General features: G+C 46.8%; 2 protein-coding genes across 2 annotated transcripts in view; both read left to right on the top strand.

Moving 5' to 3' along the window:
- Positions 1–11400, top strand: part of LOC109738246 (uncharacterized) — a 28001-nt gene extending 16601 nt beyond the window's left edge. The window contains exon 5 of the mRNA XM_020297347.4: positions 9252–11400. Within this exon, the coding sequence (XP_020152936.1) occupies positions 9252–11126 (1875 nt within the window). The 3' untranslated portion in view covers positions 11127–11400. The remainder of the gene's footprint in view (positions 1–9251) is intronic.
- Positions 11401–15835: 4435 nt separating this feature from the next.
- LOC109738250 (F-box protein At5g03970-like) lies at positions 15836–17200 on the top strand. The gene has a single exon (XM_040393890.3). It carries the CDS (start codon positions 15936–15938, stop codon positions 17085–17087), a length of 1152 nt encoding a protein of 383 aa, XP_040249824.3. The 5' UTR covers positions 15836–15935; the 3' UTR covers positions 17088–17200.
- The last annotated feature ends 3345 nt before the right edge of the window (positions 17201–20545 follow it).

The following is a 20545-nucleotide window of genomic DNA, read 5'->3' on the forward strand; positions in this document are numbered from 1 at the left end:
CTAAATAGAATCCTAAAACAATCTTATTCGATCTGGGTAAATGAATGGACCATACATAAATTAAGGTACTGCAAACGGGTTTGATTTCCACATCACAGTGGGAGTATCATAAGCCTAGTCATAGTGGCAGTAACTTAGCTAGTAACATAACACATCTCAATATAAGTTTGCTTATGTGGAAGCTAGTTAATGAGGAGAGATGTGTTTGGATTAACATATTAGACTACCATAGTGGGGAGTAACTTAGACTAGTAACATGCATATGTTACTAGTATATATTATTACCTTTATAATGGGGAGTAACATATGTGTGGTGTTATACAACACTTCATTTATTAGTTTATAGACTCATCTTGTCTTCGTATGTGTGATGTTATCCTTAGACCACCCATAGCAGGAGTGACTTAGAATAGTAACAAGCATATGTTACTATTGTAGGTTACTACCTATAGTGGGGAGTAACATAAGTGTGGTGTCATGCAACACTTCATTTATTATCATGTCAACTCATCTTGTCTTGGTAAGTGTGATGTTACTCATGGTATGAGTAATTACTCCCTCCATTTCAGTTTACAAGTCCTGCGCGTATACCTAGCTTGCCAATTTTATCATTGTAATATAAACTATATAACACAAAATTATACCGTTTGAAAATAGAACATCTGAAGTTTACAATGATATGCTTTTTGTAATATATGACTTTATTAGGTTGGTCAAATTGACGAGCTAGGAGTACGCGCATGCCTTGTAGACTGAGAGAGAGGGAGTAGCTATGTTACTCAAATTATCTTTCTCCTTATTAAACCATTGCCACATAAGCAAATTTGTTGAATTGGACATTATGTTACTCCTGAAGTTACTCCCACTATGGGTAGTCTTAGTATGAGTAACTAGTTATGTTACACAATTTATCTCTCTCCTGATCATTAAATAATTGTCACATAAGCAAATTTGTTGAATTGGATCATGTGTTACCACTAAAGTTACTGCCACTATATGAAAAGTCTTATGTTACAATCACATATCATTTTCCAAGAAAAATTGAGTCTACAAACTAATAAATGTAACCATATGCATGCCATTAGTCTAAGGTTTGTCATAGTGGGAGTAACTTAACTAGTAATAGAGCGCATTTCAAGAAAATTTTGCTTATGTGTTTGTAGTTAATGAGGAGAGAGACGTTTAGAGTAACGGAATTTTTTGATGTAACATAACGCGACTCAAAGCAGAATGAGTTTACAATCTAATAAATGCAATCATCTATGGTACTACTTCTATGTTTACGTTGCACTATGAAGGTGGTAACATAGACTAGTGTCATGTGCATTACACTAGTCTAAGTAATATCATGCATACCAACTAGGCATTTTTGTTGAGGTGGCATATTATTAAATGAGGAAAGACAGGACTAAGTATCATAATATGATACCTTATCATTAAATGATGTACTAGTATGTCTTATGCATGACAATAACTCACGTCAATGTGAAAGTAAGCTATACTTTTTAGTATATGATACTTCCCATTGTGACTAGCTTAAACGGACAGACAATCCCTTGAAAACTAACTTCATGAGGCCATTGAATTTCCATTTAACTTGCAACCTAATAAATTCTATTACAACATTAATATCGACCATAATAGTGTTCTTACGGAACCCATGCAAATTATGTAACACATGCAATAATCCATGACCATATGTGCCTTGGTGGCAGCCCATTTTAGTGTGCTTATATGGATCCTGGCTCGGCGTGCACACATGATCAACGTTGCTGAGTTGAAGATGCAAATGATCGATCATGTGCCACTGGAGTCCTCGCTCTCCGAGGATGAGATTGCCGCTAGAGTCTTTGCTCTCTGAGAATGAGATTGTTAGAGTTATATTCTAGCCTGTACGTTTTCCACGTTGTATGAGAGATTTCCTCCATATTTATATCCTAATATGGTATTAGATCATTATAGGTTTTTTTAGCACACCCAGCTCGTGCTCTCAGATTCAAACCCCCCCCCCCCCCCCCCCCCCCCCCACACACACACACACACACACACACACAGAGACACAGCCGCCAACCTTCTTCTCTGCACGACACTGCTCTCCGGTGCCTTCACCAACCGCAGGACAACCTTGCTTTCGCCGCTCTCGCTGGCACGTCTCCTGCTGCTGCTGCCTACCCAGGTTCTCCGCTGGTCAACATATCCAGCCGCCGGGTCCAGTCCACTTTCGATCTAGCTCGTAGCGGATTCGATACAGCCACCCAAGCACTCCAGCCCGAGCAATCCCGTCTGATTCTTTGTACGCTGATCCGCCCGAGCCCTCCCATCTCCCGGTTTGAGTCTCCTGCCCAAGATCGGGTCTGTTGAGTAAATAGACAATTTTTTGACTAATTTAATCCATGAATAAATCACTAGCATGGCACTGACAGAATTAACAACATGCTGATATTGGTTCACGAAAACACAGACTACGCTAACGGTAGATACATCTACGCATAACACTAGTATGGCTAAGACAGTAATGAACGGAAGCAGGATAAACGAGTTATACCCTTCAATGGGCCAGGCAGAAGCTGCGGCGGCTGTGGCAGTAGCGGCATCCTCAGCGGCCTTTTTGTCGGCTTCAAGTTTCTCGGCGACGGCACGTTCGACGTCGGTGGACATGGTGATGGCGAGGGCGACACGGACGTAGTGGAAGTAGACGAACGAAGGAGAGCAGTCGCTTTCCGAAAACCTAATCGCCCCTCTCCCATACATTATCCTAAGAGGAGGGATTTCGGAGACCTGCTCTCCCGTCGACCGTCTACGCTGCAGACGGGATGGAGACACTGGCGGCAACAGCAGCAAAGGAACGACGGTGGGCGGTTCGCGTGGAGCATATGAGATTTGTTTGTGGCGGCTAAGGTTAGGAGACACCTCACCTTATATAGGCACAACTGCGTGGAGAGACGTGGGATCGACCCACATCCACGTCCGTGACAGCCCACGATCCGACGTCTCAAATCGTGGCCCGGCTGTCAGAAAACTCACTGTTACTGACTGGCTAAAATAAGCGCATATGTGTGAGCTCGGCTCAGCTCATTCCGGCGGCGCGGCGCGTCGTGACGAGGCGTGGCGAGGCGGGCGGTAAAGGAGGAGTACGCGAGGGTCTCTTCTATTCTCAAGCTCCAATAGCATGTAGAAAAGAAACCCTTATAAGGAGGTTCAACTCCTCTCCAACTTTTGGGGTGGGACTAACACCCAGTGCCAACTAAACCCACATGGGCCCTTAGAGATTTTCAGAAATTGCTAGATGGGCCTAAAGCCCACCTCATATATCAAAAATCTCCCACCAGATCTTGAGGGCCTATTGTGTCCTTTGTTTCAACTATTGTTTCGATATACTAGTGTTTCAGTGAAGACCTGTTAAGGTTGAACTTCACCTAGAGCAAGTAGCTACACTCCTTCACAACTGAACAATGGATTATGCCTTGGATTGTCAGTTTGGCGTAAAAAAATTCACCACATGTCTTAGTTGTATTTGGCTACGGAAGGCTGACCCCTCGGGTGGAGCATATATATAAGTCACACTCCTGACCTATTCATGAGCTTACTAGAGATCACCTAATCTCATAGACTGTTACCAACAGTCAGGCTCATATAGGCGTGTTCCTCCAAAGATCGCTCCGTAGGATAGCATCTTGCTTACATATGCTTTGAAACACATTAAGACAATAGTCATCCTACCATACATTATCGAGAGTATTACATTTCCAACAGAGTGAGTTAGTATAGTTACTCTCCTCGGTTCACCACTGGCTTGTTTTCCTAGATCCTACTTCACGGGATGTCCGATCACATAGGTTGGGTTACAACCATGGCAACTCATGTGGGTCTCATACCCGTCTCCCTCGATGCATTATCTATCACAACACGCGATAGCCCTTTTATAAAGGAATCTGCCAGATTCTTAGCCGTTTGGACATATTCCAACACTATCACTCCAGAGTTTCTTAATTTTCTGACAGATTTTAATATCATTCTTATGTGTTTGTTGAACTTCATGTTGTCCTTTGAACCCTTCAGCTTGGTGATAAGTCTGATTGTCACAGTTCATAAGGATAGCCGAAATCGGCTTCTCAACAAATGGCAAGTCCATCAAAAGATCTCGAAGCCATCCTGCTTCGACACCAGATGTGTCTAATGCTGTTAATTCTGCTTCCATTGTCGATCTCGTTAAGATTGTTTGCTTGCAAGACTTCCAGGAAACAGCGTCACCTTCAAGGGTAAACATATACCCAGTTGTGGCCTTCATCTTATCAACATCAGAGATCCAATTTCCATCATTATACCCTTCAAGTACCGACGGGTATCCAGTATAGTGAAGTCCATAGTTCATAGTACCTCTCAGATAACGCATAACTCTTTCAATAGCGTGCCAATGTACATCACCCGGTTTGGAAACAAACCGGCTCAGTTTGCTAACAGCAAACACAATGTTAGGCCTCCTCGCGCTCACTAGGTACATGAGTGAACCAATAATTTGAGGATATCTCAATTAATCCTTAGCTGTGCCTTCGAACTTTCGAATCAACACACTAGGAGATCATATGGTGTCTGAGATGGTTTGAAGTACGAATATCCAAAACGACTCAACACCTTCTCAACATAATTGGATTGCAGATGTGTGATCCCACCCTCATTATCTCTCAGTAGCATGATGTTCAAAATAACATCAGCCACACCAAGGTCCTTCATCGCAAAGTTCTGATATAAAAATGACTTCACCTCCTCAATCACTTTGAGGTTGGTTCCAAATATCAGTATGTTATCAACATACAAGCACAGTATAACTCCTTCACTCCCACCATGACGATAGTATACACATTTGTTAGATTCATTGACAACGAAGCCGAAAGATGTCAGAATTGTATTAAACTTATCATGCCATTGCTTAGGTGTTTATTTCAGGCCATATAAAGATTTCAGCAACCTACACACTTTTCCTTCGTGACCATCTATCACAAAGCCATATGGCTGTTGCATGTATATTTCCTTGTCTAACTCGTCGTTTAGGAAAGCCGTCTTAACATCCATCTGGTGGACGAGAAGACCATGAGAGGCCGTCAACGAGAGTAATACTCTAATGGTGGTTAGTCTGGCCACAGGTGAATAAGTATCAAAGAAATCTTCCTCATCTTTCTGGTCATAGCCCTTGGCCACAAGTCTAGCCTTGTACTTTTCAATTGTACCATCGGGCCTAAGCTTCTTTTTGAACACCCACTTACATCCCGACGGTTTGCAACCATAGGGACCTTCAGTGACCCCCCATGTCCCGTTAGCCATGATGGAATCCATCTCGCTACGGACTGCATCCTTCAAGTAGTCAGCTTCGGGAGAGGCATACGCTTCTGCAATAAAAGTGGGAATATCATCCAAGAGGTACACAAAGAAATCATCACCAAAGATCTTTGCACTCCTTTGTCTCTTGCCCCTACCAAGGGTTTCCTCATCATCCGCCTCAGGATTTTCATCATGTGTCTGTTCATAATGTTCCATAGGAATGGCAGGCTTGGGAGTCTCTTCAGATTCCTATCTAGAAGTGTTTTGTATATCTCTCATAGGAAAAATATCCTCAAAGAATGTAGCATCCTTAGACCCCAGAATTGTACCGACCTTCTGTTCAGGTACCTCAGATTTCACTACTAGAAATCTATAGCCAACGCTATTCTTAGCGTAGCCCAAATTAACGCAGTCCACAGTCTTTGGTCCGAGCTTACCTTTTTAGGGATCGGCACATTCACTTTCGCCAAACGGCCCCAAGTACGCAAGTAGGAGAGTGTTGTCCTTCTCTTCGCCCATTTCTCATAGGGAGTGATCTCATTATCCTTTGTCCAAACTTTATTCAGGACATGACATGCCGTCAATATAGCCTCCCCCACCATGCCTTGGATAAACCCGATGTATCTAACATGGCGTTAACCAAATCAGTTATTGTACGGTTTTTCCGCTCGGCAACCCCGTTTGACTGGGGTGAATAGGGAGGCGTCCTCTCATTAATAATACCGTGTTCCGCACAAAAAGAGTCAAACTCACCCGAGAAGTACTCTCCACCATGATCTGATCGGACTTGTTTAATTTTCTTTTCAAGTTGATTCTCTACTTCTGCGTTATAGATTTTAAAGCAGTGTAGAGCCTCATCTTTAGTATTTAACCGATATACAAAGCAATATCTAGTGGAATCATCTATCAATGTTATGAAGTATTTCTTTCCACCCTTAGTCAACACACCATTCATCTCACAAAGGTCAGAATGTGTGAGTTCTAATGGTTCCAAGTGTCTCTCCTCCGCAGCCTTGTGAGGCTTACGAGATTGCTTAGCTTGCACACATGAAGGACACTTAGAACCTTTGGCTAAAGTGAAACTCGGGATTAAATCCAACTTAGCTAACTGCGTCTTAACACCGAAACTGATGTGACAAAGACGTGAATGCAAAATTTCAGATTCATTAAAATTCGAATGAATATGGTTCACGACTTTATTAAAAAAATCTGCGACGGAAAGGCGGAACATCCCTCCTCTCTCATAACCTTTTCCAACAAAGAGTCCATATTTCGTAACAACTAATTTATTATACTCGAAAACCAACTTAAACCCTTCTCTACATAGAAGGGAGCCACTAACGAGGTTCTTCTTGAGGGCGGGGACATGCTGCATATTCTTTAGCTGCACGATCATTCCCGAAGTAAACTTCAGATCGACCATGCCAACACCATGAACAGAGGCACTAGCGCCATTCCCCATCAATACAGACCTGTGGCATTTGACCTGGTAAGAAGAAAACAATGAAATGTCAGCACACACATGAACACCCGCACCTGTGTCCACCACCAATCAGTGGGCTGAAACACTGAAAAAACAGTAAATAAATTACCGTACCCATTATCATTGTTGCCCAAAATCATGTGGACAGACTTGGAGTCCTGTCCTGGCATTTTGTACTTGTTTGGGCACTTGTTGGCCCAATGTTCAACCGAACGACATGTAAAGCAGCTCTCATCCTTCTTGTTCTTCGTATAGGTCTTCTTGCCTTTCTTCTTAAAGTCAGTATTGTGTTGGACACCGTTCTTTCGCTTAGACTTGTGGGAGTTGAAGTTCCTCTGGTTCACCATGTTGGCGATAGAAGTTCCTTCGACCGCTTTCCCGTTCGAGTCCATTGCTCTCGAGTTCTGCTCAACATTCAGATGTCCAATGACATCCTCCACTGAGAATTCATGCCTCTATGTTTCAGAGTGGTAGCAAAGTTCCTCCAGGAATTAGGGAGCTTAGCGATTATGCAGCCCGCGAAAAACTTGCCCGGTAACTCGCACTTAAGAAGCTCAAGCTCCTTAACAATGCATATTATCTCATAAGCCTGCTCCAGTAAAGGACGGTTTTCAACCATCTTGTAATCGTGGAACTTCTCTATAATATATATTTCGCTCCCAGCTTCGGTGGCCCCCAATTTAGATTCGAGTGCCTCCCACAAGTCCTTGGCAACACGCACATGTAAATATGCGTCAACCAACTTATCTCGGATCACGCTGAGAACTGCTCCGATTGGATGACATAATCACTAATTGGATATATGGACCCGTACACCTAATAAAAATGCAAACAATATACCGTATGTAGATGGAAAAGGTTTGAAAAACAATATACAGTAAAGGTTGGCATAATAAACTGCCCCACCAGATCGGACGGCTAATAAAAATCGGAGGGGCAAATACCCGAAAGTACTCCCAGTAGTGCCCCAATCACCGTAAAATCTTCGAAGGAAAAACCCGCTAACAAACATACCATTACAACAGGGCGCATCTAAAGGCAATCAACCTAGGTGCCCCAAACGCCGTCAAATATATTAGGGATGTAGATGAAGATTTATCTGTCTCCACCAGAAGCTCCACTTCTTGTTCAATCCTTTGGCTCAGTCGAATCCTCTTTTGTATCTCGTATAGATTGGTTTTTATATTTTAGGCTAAATACACGTGTACGAGCCATGCAATCTGGATAATCATCTCGATGTTTGGAGTTGCTGAGGCAAGATTTGTTTAGCGGAAGAGTCAATGGAGGGAGGAGAGCACTATGGAGAAGCTGACCATCAAGCTCGCCCGCAAAAGATGGATCCAAGCGCACCAGAGTACTGTGATTATGCGACATGCCATGGACCACAGCTAGACCACCAATGAAACCTTGGGATTTGCATCACGCATTCATGTTGTTGCATTAATCTAAGTCTGAGCTCGGTTTGGAAAAACCATCGGTCCCAAAAATGCAAACAATATACTGTATGTAGATGGAATGAGCAAACCCATACAAGTTATACAACCCTTATATTTTGAAACATCTGGTTTCAGCGATGGTTGCCATAGGAAACACATTCCGTATTTGAATTTAATTTCTGATTTCCCCATCTGAAAGGAAGAACTTTTTTTTTGTTTTTTGTTTTGTTTTTGAAAATGGAGGCAATGCCCCAGGCCTCTGCATCACGAAGATGCATGCAGCCATATTATTAATAATCCGGACAAAGTCGTCAAAAATGTCTTACAGCTCGCAAACGGAGCATAACAAAGTAAACAAAAGGGAAATAACATGATGACACGATCAACCGATATGGTAATAAGAAGGATAAGCTCCCTAGACTCCTATCCTATTATGCGAACGCCATCCGAACCGGTTGAATATAGCCCGAGCTAGCATCTTCCATTGGTTGCACCCAGTAACCAAAGGCTCCCTGGAGTCCATAGGAGTGAGTAAGGACCACGTACGGATCCAAGCTGTAGCCCTGAAGATAACCTGCAAGAAAGTTAAAGTGTGTTGTCTGTTAACAATCATGTCATTCTGCAGTTCCATATAGCACATAATAGTGCACATATTCCAATCCGAATACGAGCCGCAGTACTCTGCTCAACTCCAGCTAACCATGTCCCTAACAAAGACGCAATATGAACTGGAGGGCTAATGTTGAAGGCTATATGAATCGTTCTCCAAAGTAATTTGGCAAGTGGACAATCAAGAAATAAGTGTTGTATTGTTTCATCATGATCACAAAAACAACATCGTGAGCTGCCTACCCATCGCCTTTTAATTAAGTTATCCTTTGTGAGTATCACTTGTTTGTTTGAAAGGAAGAACTTGAGTTATTAATTTTCCTGATCGAATCAAATTAAATTATTGGTGCTATTTTAATACTTAAGTGAATATTGTTCCGAACATCAACTGTTGTTCTTTATTTCAGATAACTTGGGATGGCAAGGAATTGACTGCAGATGAGAAAATGCTCTCTGAACGTATGGTAGCCAAGTGTGGCGGGATACTCAAAGTTATCGTTGCTATAGGCGAAGTCATCGCCAAAGAAATAACTCCTTCAGGAGATGAACCTGTGGACATTTTTGAAGAAAAAGTAAAAGATTTGTTGAATCATGACTTTATGAGAACCCTAGAGAAGGTTCCAAAATTCCATAGCTTAAGGGGGTTATTTGCTTGGATGCAGTCTTACTTTGATGCTTGTTCCGATTCAGTCAAGCCATGTATCTTCTATATGTCAGTTTTCCCAGCAAAACACAACATCAGACGGAGGCGTTTGCTACGGCGGTGGATGGCGGAAGGTTACTCTAGGGACACATCTGATAAGATAGCCGAGGAGAATGGGGAAAGGTTGTTTTCTGAGCTTGTCGGCTTGAGCATAATCCAACATCTAGAGACCAATGTCATGTGCCAGGTTAATGCTTTCTTCCATGAATATATCATCTCACGGCCAATGGAAGATAACCTTGTCTTTGCACTGGATGGGCATTGTAGCCTCAACTCGCAGTATGCAGGACAACACCTCACCATAAGGAGTAGCTGGGACAGAGATGATGTTGTATTCAAGGGCATCGATGTCTCACGGCTAAGGTCTTTGACAGTGTTTGGTAATTGGAAATCCTCCCTCATCTCTGAAAAGATGAGGCTGGTACGGGTGTTGGATTTGGAGGACGCATTGAATGTGACAAATGATGATCTTGAGCAAATTGTGAAGCTACTGCCTCGCCTTAAGTTCCTCTCCCTACGAGGGCACAAAAATATTAGCCACCTACCAGTATCATTGTGTGGCCTGATACAATTGCAGACTCTGGATGTGAGAGGCACCTCTGTACTCACACTGCCACGAGGCATCATGAAGCTACAGAAGCTGACATACATTCGTGCCGGCACCAAAAAAACATCGGGTGAAGGTGATGACATAGTTGTCAGCTTACCAGGAACAGACGTAGTCCAAACAACAACAACACTGGCGAACAATGACAACGCAGCCAGAGTCCAAGAAGCTTTAGTTGGAGATGATGTCCGGACATCAACAACACCATGGAGAAGGCCACGTACTTTGGTATCCAGTTGGTTGCCCAAGTTCCGCAAACTCCGATATGATAATGGTGGTGTTAAGGTTCCTGCAGGGATTGGAAACATGACAGCTTTGCATACTCTTGGCGTTGTCAATATCAGTGTTTCAGGTGGGAAGGCCATCCTTGAGGTGCTTAAGAAGCTTACCCAATTACGCAAGCTCGGCGTGTCCGGCATCAACCGGGAGAACTGGCAGGAGTTCTGTTCAGTCATCTCAGGTCATGGCCATCTGGAGTCACTATCAGTGCGAGTTGAAGAGGATAAGGAGGGTATCTTTGCTCGTTTCAGTGACATTTGTGAACCACCCAAGACCCTCAAGAGCCTTAAGGCGTACGGGCATGTCCAAATATCCCCAGTCTGGGTGAAGCAGGTTCAGAATATCAGAAAGCTCGATTTTGGGCTGACCATATTAACGCAACGGGATATAGACGAACTTTCTTTCTGGATAGATGTAGTCCCTCTACATAAGTACCCGTTCCTCGAGATTGATTGCACCACAAGATTAGAGCTTACTTTTGACCTAAACCTTTGGGTGGCTGTGCTCAAGGTTCAGTGCTCTAGTGGGTCGTCCTTGCGGATTTCTAGGCTAGAGAACCTAAATTACCTCAAGGAAGTGTGGCTAAAGGGATCATACAGCGACGAACTCAAGCAAGACTTGCAGCGCCAAATTCATGAGCATCCAAATCGAAGGAAACCTTTGCTGAAGCTGGAGGAACCACGCTCACCCTGATCAACAGGAACCACGCTCACCCTGAGCATCCAAATCCAAGGAAACCTTTGCTGAAGCATCCAAATTCTCTGTATATGTCTCTATTTCCAGGAGAAAAGATAGAACTTGTAGCTACAGTTTGTACTCAAAAGGGACAGCTGATTATGATCTTCTAACAAAATATTTGCTCTCATGTTGTCAGTGTGTATCTATTTACATACTTCCTAACTTGACTTGACCTGTAAATTGCTACCATTTTTACTGCAATATATCGGACGATTACTACTGGAACTTACTACTTTACTGAGTGCCGGAAATACTGTTGGGCAATAAGCCGCGGCGCTCATGTCAGATGCGTCAGGCGCGTGTATGGGCGCGCGCTGGACGTGTCGGGCGCGGCGGGTCCGTGGCGTAGGCGTCTGTGCGTGCGTGTGTGGCACGAAGGCGTGTCTGTGTATTAGTTGGCGCAGTAGGCTCGGGTGTGGACCGCGTCGGGCGGTGGACCTAGTCGCGTCGATCGCGTGCGTGCGCATCGGTAGTGCGGGCCGGGGAGCGCAGGGACTTGGGGAGTGCGCGAGGGGGGGGGGGGGGGCGTCGAGTGCGCGGTGTGACACGCCAGTTTGCGTGTATATAAACCCTCGCCGCCCGTGAGTTCGGGCTCACCGGAAATACACAGGAGCCGTCCGTGCGGCAAGGTGTTCGAGCGCCTGGAAATACTCTGTGTCCCTCCTCTCCTGAAATCTTCTTGTCTCCGGTGATCGCCGTGGTCCGGTGCGTAGGCTAGACACCAACAATTGGTATCAGAGCGATGATTGAGAGGGAGGTCGCTGGCCATGGCCCTTGTCCCGTATGCTGGCGGCTATGGTGGCTCGATGTCGCAGCCGGTGCCCGTGCTAACAGGGGAGAACTACATCACTGGAGGCCGACCTGGACGCCGCCGGGCTCTGGGAAGCGGTCGTGCCACCGGAGGACGCGGCGTCGGCCGTGATCGCCAAGAAGGATAAGCCGGTGTGGGCTTATCTGTTGCGAGCGCTCGCCGATGATCTGCTGCTGCAGGTGGCCGCGAAGAAGACAGCGGCGGAGATATGGAGTAGTCTCAAGGCCCGGTTCGTCGGGGCCGATTGCGTGAGGGCGGCGCGACTGGGCACGTTGCGCAGCGAGTTCGAGCTCCTGCGGATGGACGGTGGTGAGTCGCTGGACGCCTTCGCGGGCAAAATCAGTGGCATGGCGGCGCGCTACGCCGGGCTGGGATCGACTCTCGATGACGCGGCGACAGTGAAGAAGCTGCTGGACTGCGTCTCGGATTGCCTGTACGCGGCGGTCGCCGGGATGGAGCAGTTCTGCGACCTCTTGACGCTGTTGTTCGAGGACGCGCTCGGGCGCCTGAAGGCGTTCGACGAGCGCCTGCGTCAGCGCGGGCAGGCGGCGAGCTGCTGTACACGGCGGTGCAATGGCGGGCGCGGGAGCAGCGTCAAGGCGGAGCGCGGGACAACGACGACGTGCGCAGCGAAGCTTCCATTCGGCGGCAACCGGCGGGGAAGGTGCTACAAGTGCGGCCAACGAGAGCATTTCAAGCGCGATTGCCCGCAACTCAAGAAGGCGCCGGCGGCGGAGCGAGCCCTGCTCGTGGACGACGTCGTCGAGGACGCCGGGTTGTTCTGAGCCTTGACTTAGGGCGCGTGTGTTAGGCAATAAGCCGCGGCGCTCGTGTCAAATGCGTCAGGCGCGTGCTGGACGTGTCAGGCGCGGCGGGTCCGTGGCGTAGGTGTGTGTGCGTGCGTGTGTGGCATGAAGGCGTGTGTGTGTATTAGTTGGCGCAATAGGGTCGGGTGTGGACCGCGTCGGGAGCTAGACCTGGTTGCGTCGATCGCGTGCGTGCGCATTGGGAGTGCGGGCCGGGGAGCGCAGGGACGTGGGGAGTGCGCGAGGGGGGGTGCGTCGAGTGCGCGGTGTGACGTGCCAGTGTGCGCGTATATAAACCCTCGCCACCCGTGTGTTGTAGCTCAGGTGGTGGAGTTCGAGCTCACCGGAAATACACAGGAGCCGTCCGTGCGGCAAGGTGTTCGAGCGGCGCGTGGAAATCCTCTGTGTCCCTCCTCTCTTGAAATCTTCTTGTCTCGGTGATCGCCGTGGTCCGGTGAGTAGGCTAGACACCAACAAATATTTGGCCAAAGCCGTTTCCAACTCGGCTATGACTTTGCCGAGTATAGTTCTCGGCCCAGGGACCTCGGCCCGGATCCCGCCGGCAGCTAGGTTTGCCTAGAACTAGAACACGGGGACTCGGCAAACTCTTTGTCGAGTGCTGAAACGGGGACTCGGCAAAAAAAAAGCACTTGACGGGCTGGACGGAGACGGCGCGTGCCATGTGGCGGAAACTTTGCGAAGTACCTACATTATGAACTCGGCGAACAAGTATGCGAGACTTGCCTGCTCCCCACGCGTGCGCCCATCCATGCTACCACGAACGTGGCTTGATTTGATTGCAGCAAAATAAGGTCCGGCCCCATCTCCTTAAAATCAGGGGATGATTAGATTAGAAAGGAAAAAGGAAAAAAACAGCATAGCAGCGGATCACGCTCTCACCGCATAGCAGCGGATAGAACATCATGGGCCCTTTTTCGTTAGGGGAGTACTAGGCGCCGGCGCGCCGGCCGAAATTTCGGCCGGTCGCACCGCACCGGCACGATTTGGACGGTTACAGCCGTGCGATGCTCTTCCTTCCCATAACTGATTCGTTAAGAATACGAAGGAAAAAGGCATGGCGCCAAGTCCAGCCCGTGATCCTTCGAAGATGTCTAGCCAGCTCGCCGGCCATCCTCGCCCGCTTGCCTCGCCGCCGGTCACCGCCCTCGTCGCTGGTGCTCGCCGTCCTTGTCGCCGGTGCTCCCCGTCGCAGCACACCGTCCTCGCCTGTTCCGGCAGGACGCTGTCATCATCGTAGCAAAACGCCCAACGTCCCTATCCTTGCAGCACCTAGCCGTCGCAGTCGTATCACGTCCATCACAGCACCACGGTGCCGCCAGCCGCAATTCTCACCGTCGTCGTCGATGCTCGCTGCCCAGGGTTGCACAAACGAAGGCCACCCAATCGACGCCATTTAGATGGATGTAGCAAAAAACTTCGCTAATAGTAGCAAACAACAGCGGTGGTTGCAGCAAAATCACTGTCCCTGTCGTCCGGCGTCACATCTGCGCCATTAATGGATGTAGCAAATTTCCTCGTCGGTCGTAGCAAAAGCCGACGACCTTTGCAGCAAATAACCCTCTCCGCCAGTCACGGGGACGTAGCTCTATCAAGGAAACATACAGCCGGATGCAGCTTCCCATGGTAGCAAAAATGTGTCGTTGAATGGATGTAGCAAAAAAAAGCATCGGTCGTAGCAAAAATGACACCGGTTGCAGCAAATCATCATCGCCGCCGGCACGAGGCCGCAGTCCTCCATGATGGGCAGTGTCGATTGAAGCTTTTTTATCTATGGTTGAAGCTTTTTTCAACTGCGGTTGAAGCTTTTTTAGATCACGGTTGCAAAACTTGTACACACACGCTTCCGGCCATGGCAGCAGGCAACTGCATCTCCGCTCTCCTAGCAGCAGGCAACCTTGCAGTTTGATGACGACAGCAGTTCCAGCACCGCCGGTCATCTTTACATTGTCCTCGACCCCTGCCGTTTGAAGCACCCGTGCAAGCAGCTGGTAGCAAACATCAAAGCTTTGTTGTTCGTTGCAAGGAAGAAAGAAGGCTGCGAGGGGAACAAAGGAGACGATGCGGCAAGAAGATAAGGTTGTTTGGAAAAAAGGATGATGTGTGGGCCTACCTGTGTCCAGCGCGGGGGATCTCTAGACCCATGATCGAAAGCGATCACGGGTCTTCGGCCGGACTGCCGGCTGGAAACGTTTCCTTTTTGGTTAACATGGCACTGATTGGGCTGGACTTGGATGGCCCAATATTACAACTCTCCCCTCACTCCTCGTTCCTCAGTCCCCACTCTCCACTCTCACTCAGCTGGCCCGAGAGATTTGCCTCAAAAAAATAAAGCTGGCCCGAGAGATAAAGGAGGAGCGGAGCCGCCGGCGACCTCACCCCGCCGCTCCGTCCCCGGCACCGGCAGCCAACCACCGGCGATTCGAGGTCAGGCAACCCAATCTACTCCCATTCTTCTTTTCTCTTCTTAATTTTTTCCTAAGTAGGAAACCCTAGCCAGATTTTCCCCTCCTAACCAAACCCTAACATTCCTCTCCTGCTTCAGCAACTGAGAGAGAGAGGAGACGAGATGATGGATCCCGCTGCAGAGATTCCCCAAGGCCAAGAGTAAGATTCCCCATCCAGATCCGCTCCCTCTTCATTTTGCGCAGTGCACCACTTACTTTTTGTATGCTATATATGCTGGATGGATGTTCTCATGTGCATATGTGTGTTGGATTCTGGCAACCAGTTGATTGATTTCGTTTTCTTTTGGTGTCAGAGCCGACCCCATTGCTGGATCGGCGTGTGTGGATGGCATGGCCAAGGCCCAAGGGTAAAATTCCCCATCCAGTTCCTCCCCCTCACCATTTTTGTGCAGTGTACTACTTCCTCCATCCCAAAATTCTTGTCTTAAATTTGTCTAAATACGGATGTATCAAGTCACATTATAGTATTAGATGCATCCGTATCTAGACAAATGTAAGACAAGAATTTTGGAATGGAGGGAGTACTTACTTTCTGCATGCTATGCTATGCTATGCTTGATGGATATGCATATGTGTGCCGATTGATCACATTTATTTTCATGCCAGGGCCGTTCCCATTCCCAGCTGGCCGCGTGTGAACGACAGGAGGCTGCAGCGTTCCATGCCGCCGGCACTCCCCGTGTCCAAGGTGCTCGACGATGACAACCTGCTAATCGAGATCCTCGTCCGTCTCCCTCCCAAGCCGTCCTCCCTACCCCGCGCGTCTGCCGTCTCCAAGCGCTGGGGCAGCATCCTCTCCGACCCTGTGTTCCACAAACGCTTCCGCAAGCACCACCAGAAGCCCCCTCTTCTCGGCTTCTTCAACGGGTGTGCTAACTGCTTCACTCCCATCATGGGCTCGCCCGACCGCATCCCTGCTGCCCGTTTCTCCCTGCCCAAGAGCGCCATACCCTACAATGACTACGGGGTCTTCAGGGGCTGTCGCCACGGCCTCGCTGTCCTAATCGATGGCCGGGTGCCTGAGACTGTCGTGTGGGATCCCCTCACTAGCGAACAACACATCGTGCCTTTTCCACAAGGGCTCGACGATGCCTTACCGGGGTATTTGTGTACCTGGCATGGCGCGGTGTTGTGTGCTGATGCCGATGATGGGCATGTCCATGGAGATTGCTTCTCGAGCCCATTTAAATTGGTTTTGGTCTGCTGTGGTGGACACAATACACATGCATTTTGTTCTGTCCATGACTCAGCCTCTCGTGTTTGGGGAGATGTTTTCTCGACCGTGATAACAAATAGAAGTTCTGTGTTAATAAGGCCCAACATCCTAGGCAGGAATGCACTTTGCTGGTTGATTTCTCAAGGTGGTATCTTTGTTTTAGATTTCAAAACTCAGAGCCTTGATGTGATCGAGAAGCCAGTAGATTGCCGTGGTCCCGATGGGTATTTTCAGCTCTTACGAATGGAGGATGGTGGACTTGGCCTCGCTGTTTTGTTGAACCTGACCATCCAATTATGGGAGAGGAAATCCAATTGCAATGGTATTGTCGAATGGTTGTTGTTGCGGAAAACCATTCCACTAGAGGGGATGTTTCCAAGGAAATTGGATTTTGCATTTTTCATTGGGTATGATGAGGACACAAATGTGATTGTTCTCTCTACGATTATTGGCCAATTCATGCTCCAACTTGATTTAATGCAGAGCAAACATATTGTGATAACTAATAACAGCATATCTTATGGCACCTTTTACCCCTACTCGAATTTCTATACTGCAGGTAATACCTCCCTGTCTACATTGCACAAGCAAAAGTAGTCCATTTAGTTTGTTTTAGTTGGATTCCATGAAGTTCCTTTCGGCTTGTGATTGCGGTAATATTGTTCCTATGAGCAAGGATTGAACTAGATATATAACAATACATTGTGTTGTTGTTTCTTTTGTTGGTCGGGTGATCTTATTGTGACCTGACTTCTTATTATTACTAGGTTACATTGAACCTAGAACAGGAATATAACTATTGCTTTCATGCCTGGCCATCGCTAAATGCTAACTACGATTATGTGCTTGTAATAGTTTCTAATAATTGGAAAGTGGCAGTAGCTGCGGTAAGAGATAGTGAAACCATCAGAAACAATTAACTAATTGGCACATCTGGAAGCTTAAAGCTTGTTATGCTTTCTCATTCACTATTTTTCCTTGAAAAAATAAAATTTATCCTGACCGATCTTGCTACTAATCATCAATTCATAATGCCATGTAATCTTGTTTTTATCGAAGAGTAGTACTAGTTCATTAATTTCACATAGTACTGTGTATTGCTTGTTTTGTAACTCTGGTTTCCCAATCAGTGTGTATTGTGGTTTTGCACAAACTCTCCTGATAATAATTCTGGGTAATTACATGAAGGAAATATGCCCTAGAGGCAATAATAAAGTTATTATTTATTTCCTTATTTCATGATAAATGTTTATTATTCATGCTATAATTGTATTAACCGGAAACTTAGTACATGTGTGAATACATAGACAAACACAATGTCACTAGTATGCCTCTACTTGACTAGCTCGTTGAATCAAAGATGGCTGTGTTTCCTAACCATAGACATGAGTTGTCATTTGATTAACGGGATCACATCATTAGAGAATGATGTGATTGACTTGACCCATTCCGTTAGCTTAGCACTTGATCGTTTAGTATGTTGCTATTGCTTTCTTCATGACTTATACATGTTCCTATGACTATGAGATTATGCAACTCCCATTTACCGGAGGAACACTTTGTGTGCTACCAAACGTCACAAGGTAACTGGGTGATTATAAAGATGCTCTACAGGTGTCTCTGAAGGTACTTGTTGAGTTGGCGTATTTCGAGATTAGGATTTGTCACTCCGATTGTTGGAGAGGTATCTCTGGACCCTCTCCGTAATGCACATCACTATAAGCCTTGCAAGCAATGTGACTAATGAGTTAGTTGCGGGATGATGCATTACGGAACGAGTAAAGAGACTTGCCGGTAACGAGATTGAACTAGGTATTGAGATACCGACGATCGAATCTCGGGCAAGTAACATACCGATGACAAAGAGAATAACGTATGTTGTTATGCGGTTTGACCGATAAAGATCTTCGTAGAATATATGGGAGCCAATATGAGCATCCAGGTTCCGCTATTGGTTATTGACCGGAGATGTGTCTCGGTCATGTCTACATAGTTCTCGAACCCGTAGGGTCCGCATGCTTAACGTTCGGTGACGATTTATATTATGAGTTATGTGTTTTGATGTACCGAAGGTAGTTCGGAGTCCCAGATGAGATAGGGGACATGACGAGGAGTCTCGAAATGGTCGAGACGTAAAGATCGATATATTGTACGACTATATTCGGACATTGGAAAGGTTTCGAGTGATTCGGGTATTTTCGGAGTACCGGTGGTGTTACGGGAGTACGGGAATACATATGGGCCTTAGTGGGGTTTAGGTGAAAAAGAGAAGAAGCCACGAGAGCTGGCCGCGCGTCCCCCATGGGCCTAGTCCGAATTGGACTAGGGGAGGGGCTGCGCCCCCTCTTTCGTTCTCCTCCCCCTCTCCTTCCTCCCCCTCCTAGTGGGACTTGGAAAGGGGGAGTCCTGCTCCCACTAGGAGGAGGACTCCTCCTCCTGGCGCGACCTATAGGGCCGGCCGGCCTCCCCCTTGCTCCTTTATATACGGGGGCAGGAGGGCACCCCAAGACACATAAGTTGATCTGTTGATCTCTCCCAGCCGTGTGCGATGCCCCCCTCCACCATATTCCACCTCGGTCATATCATAGCGGTGGTTACGGGAAGCCCTGCGTCGGTAGCAACATCATCACCGTCATCACGCCGTCGTGCTGACGAAACTCTCCCATGAAGCTCTGCTGGATCGGAGTTCGCGGGACGTCATCGAGCTAAACGTGTGCTGAACTCGGAGGTGCCGTACGTTCATTACATGGATCGGTCAGATCGTGAAGACGTACGACTACATCAACCGCGTTGTGCTAACGCTTCCGCTTTCGGTCTACGAGGGTACGTGGACACACTCTCCCCTCTCGTTGTTATGCATCACCATGATCTTGCGTGTGCGTAGGAATTTTTTTAAAATTACTACTTTCCCCTTCAGTGGCATCCGAGCCAAGTTTATGTGTAGATGTTATATGCACGAGTAGAACACAAGTGAGTTATGGGCGATACAAGTCATACTGCTTACCAGCATGTCATACTTTGATTCGGCGGTCTTGTTGGATGAAGCGCCCGGACCGACATTACGCGTACACTTACGCGAGACTGGCTCTACCGACGTGCTTTGCACACAGGTGGCTGGTGGGTGTCAGTTTCTCCAATTTTAGTTGAATCGAGTGTGGCTATACCCGGTCCTTGCGAAGGTTAAAATAGCACTAACTTGACGAAATATCGTTGTGGTTTTGATGCGTAGGTAAGAACGGTTCTTGCTCAGCCCGTAGCAGCCACGTAAAACTTGCAACAAAAAATTAGAGGACGTCTAACTTGTTTTTGCAGGGCATGTTGTGATGTGATATGGTCAAGACGTGATGAGATATAAGTTGTTGTATGAGATGATCATGTTTTGTTGAAGTTATCGGCAACTGACAGAAGCCTTATGGTTGCATCTTTATTGCATAAGATGCAAGCGCCAAATAATTGCTTTACTTTATCGCTATGCGATAGCAATAGTTGCAAGAGCAATAGTTGGCGAGACGACAATGTGACGACACATTGATATAGATCAAGATGATGGAGATCATAGTGTCATGCCGGTGACGATGGAGAACATGACGATGCTTTGGAGATGGAGATCAAAGGCACAAGATGATGATGGCCATATCATGTCACATATTTTTGATTGCATGTGATGTTTATCTTTTATACATCTTATTTTGCTTAGTTCGACGGTAGCTTTATAAAATGATCCCTTACTAAAATTTCAAGGTATAAGTGTTCTCCCTGAGTATGCACCATTGCGACAGTTCTTTGTGCCGAGACACCACGTGATGATCGGGTGTGATAAGCTCTACGTTCAAATACAACGGGTGTAAGACAGTTTTGCACACGCAGAATACTCGGGTTAAACATGACGAGCCTAGCATATGCAGATATGGCCTCGGAACACTGGAGACCGAAAGGTCGAGCGTGAATCATATAGTAGATATGATCAACATAGTGATGTTCACCATTGAAAACTACTCCATCTCATGTGATGATCGGACATGGTTTAGTTGATTTGGATCACGTGATCATTTAGA

This window comes from Aegilops tauschii, chromosome 6 (genome assembly GCF_002575655.3).
Source record: "Aegilops tauschii subsp. strangulata cultivar AL8/78 chromosome 6, Aet v6.0, whole genome shotgun sequence".
Lineage (NCBI taxonomy): Eukaryota > Viridiplantae > Streptophyta > Magnoliopsida > Poales > Poaceae > Aegilops > Aegilops tauschii.

What these genes read in the sequence shown, in the direction of transcription:
- LOC109738250 (XM_040393890.3), top strand. Translation starts at nt 15,936, where the DNA reads ATGCCGCCGGCACTCCCCGTGTCCAAGGTGCTCGACGATGACAACCTG.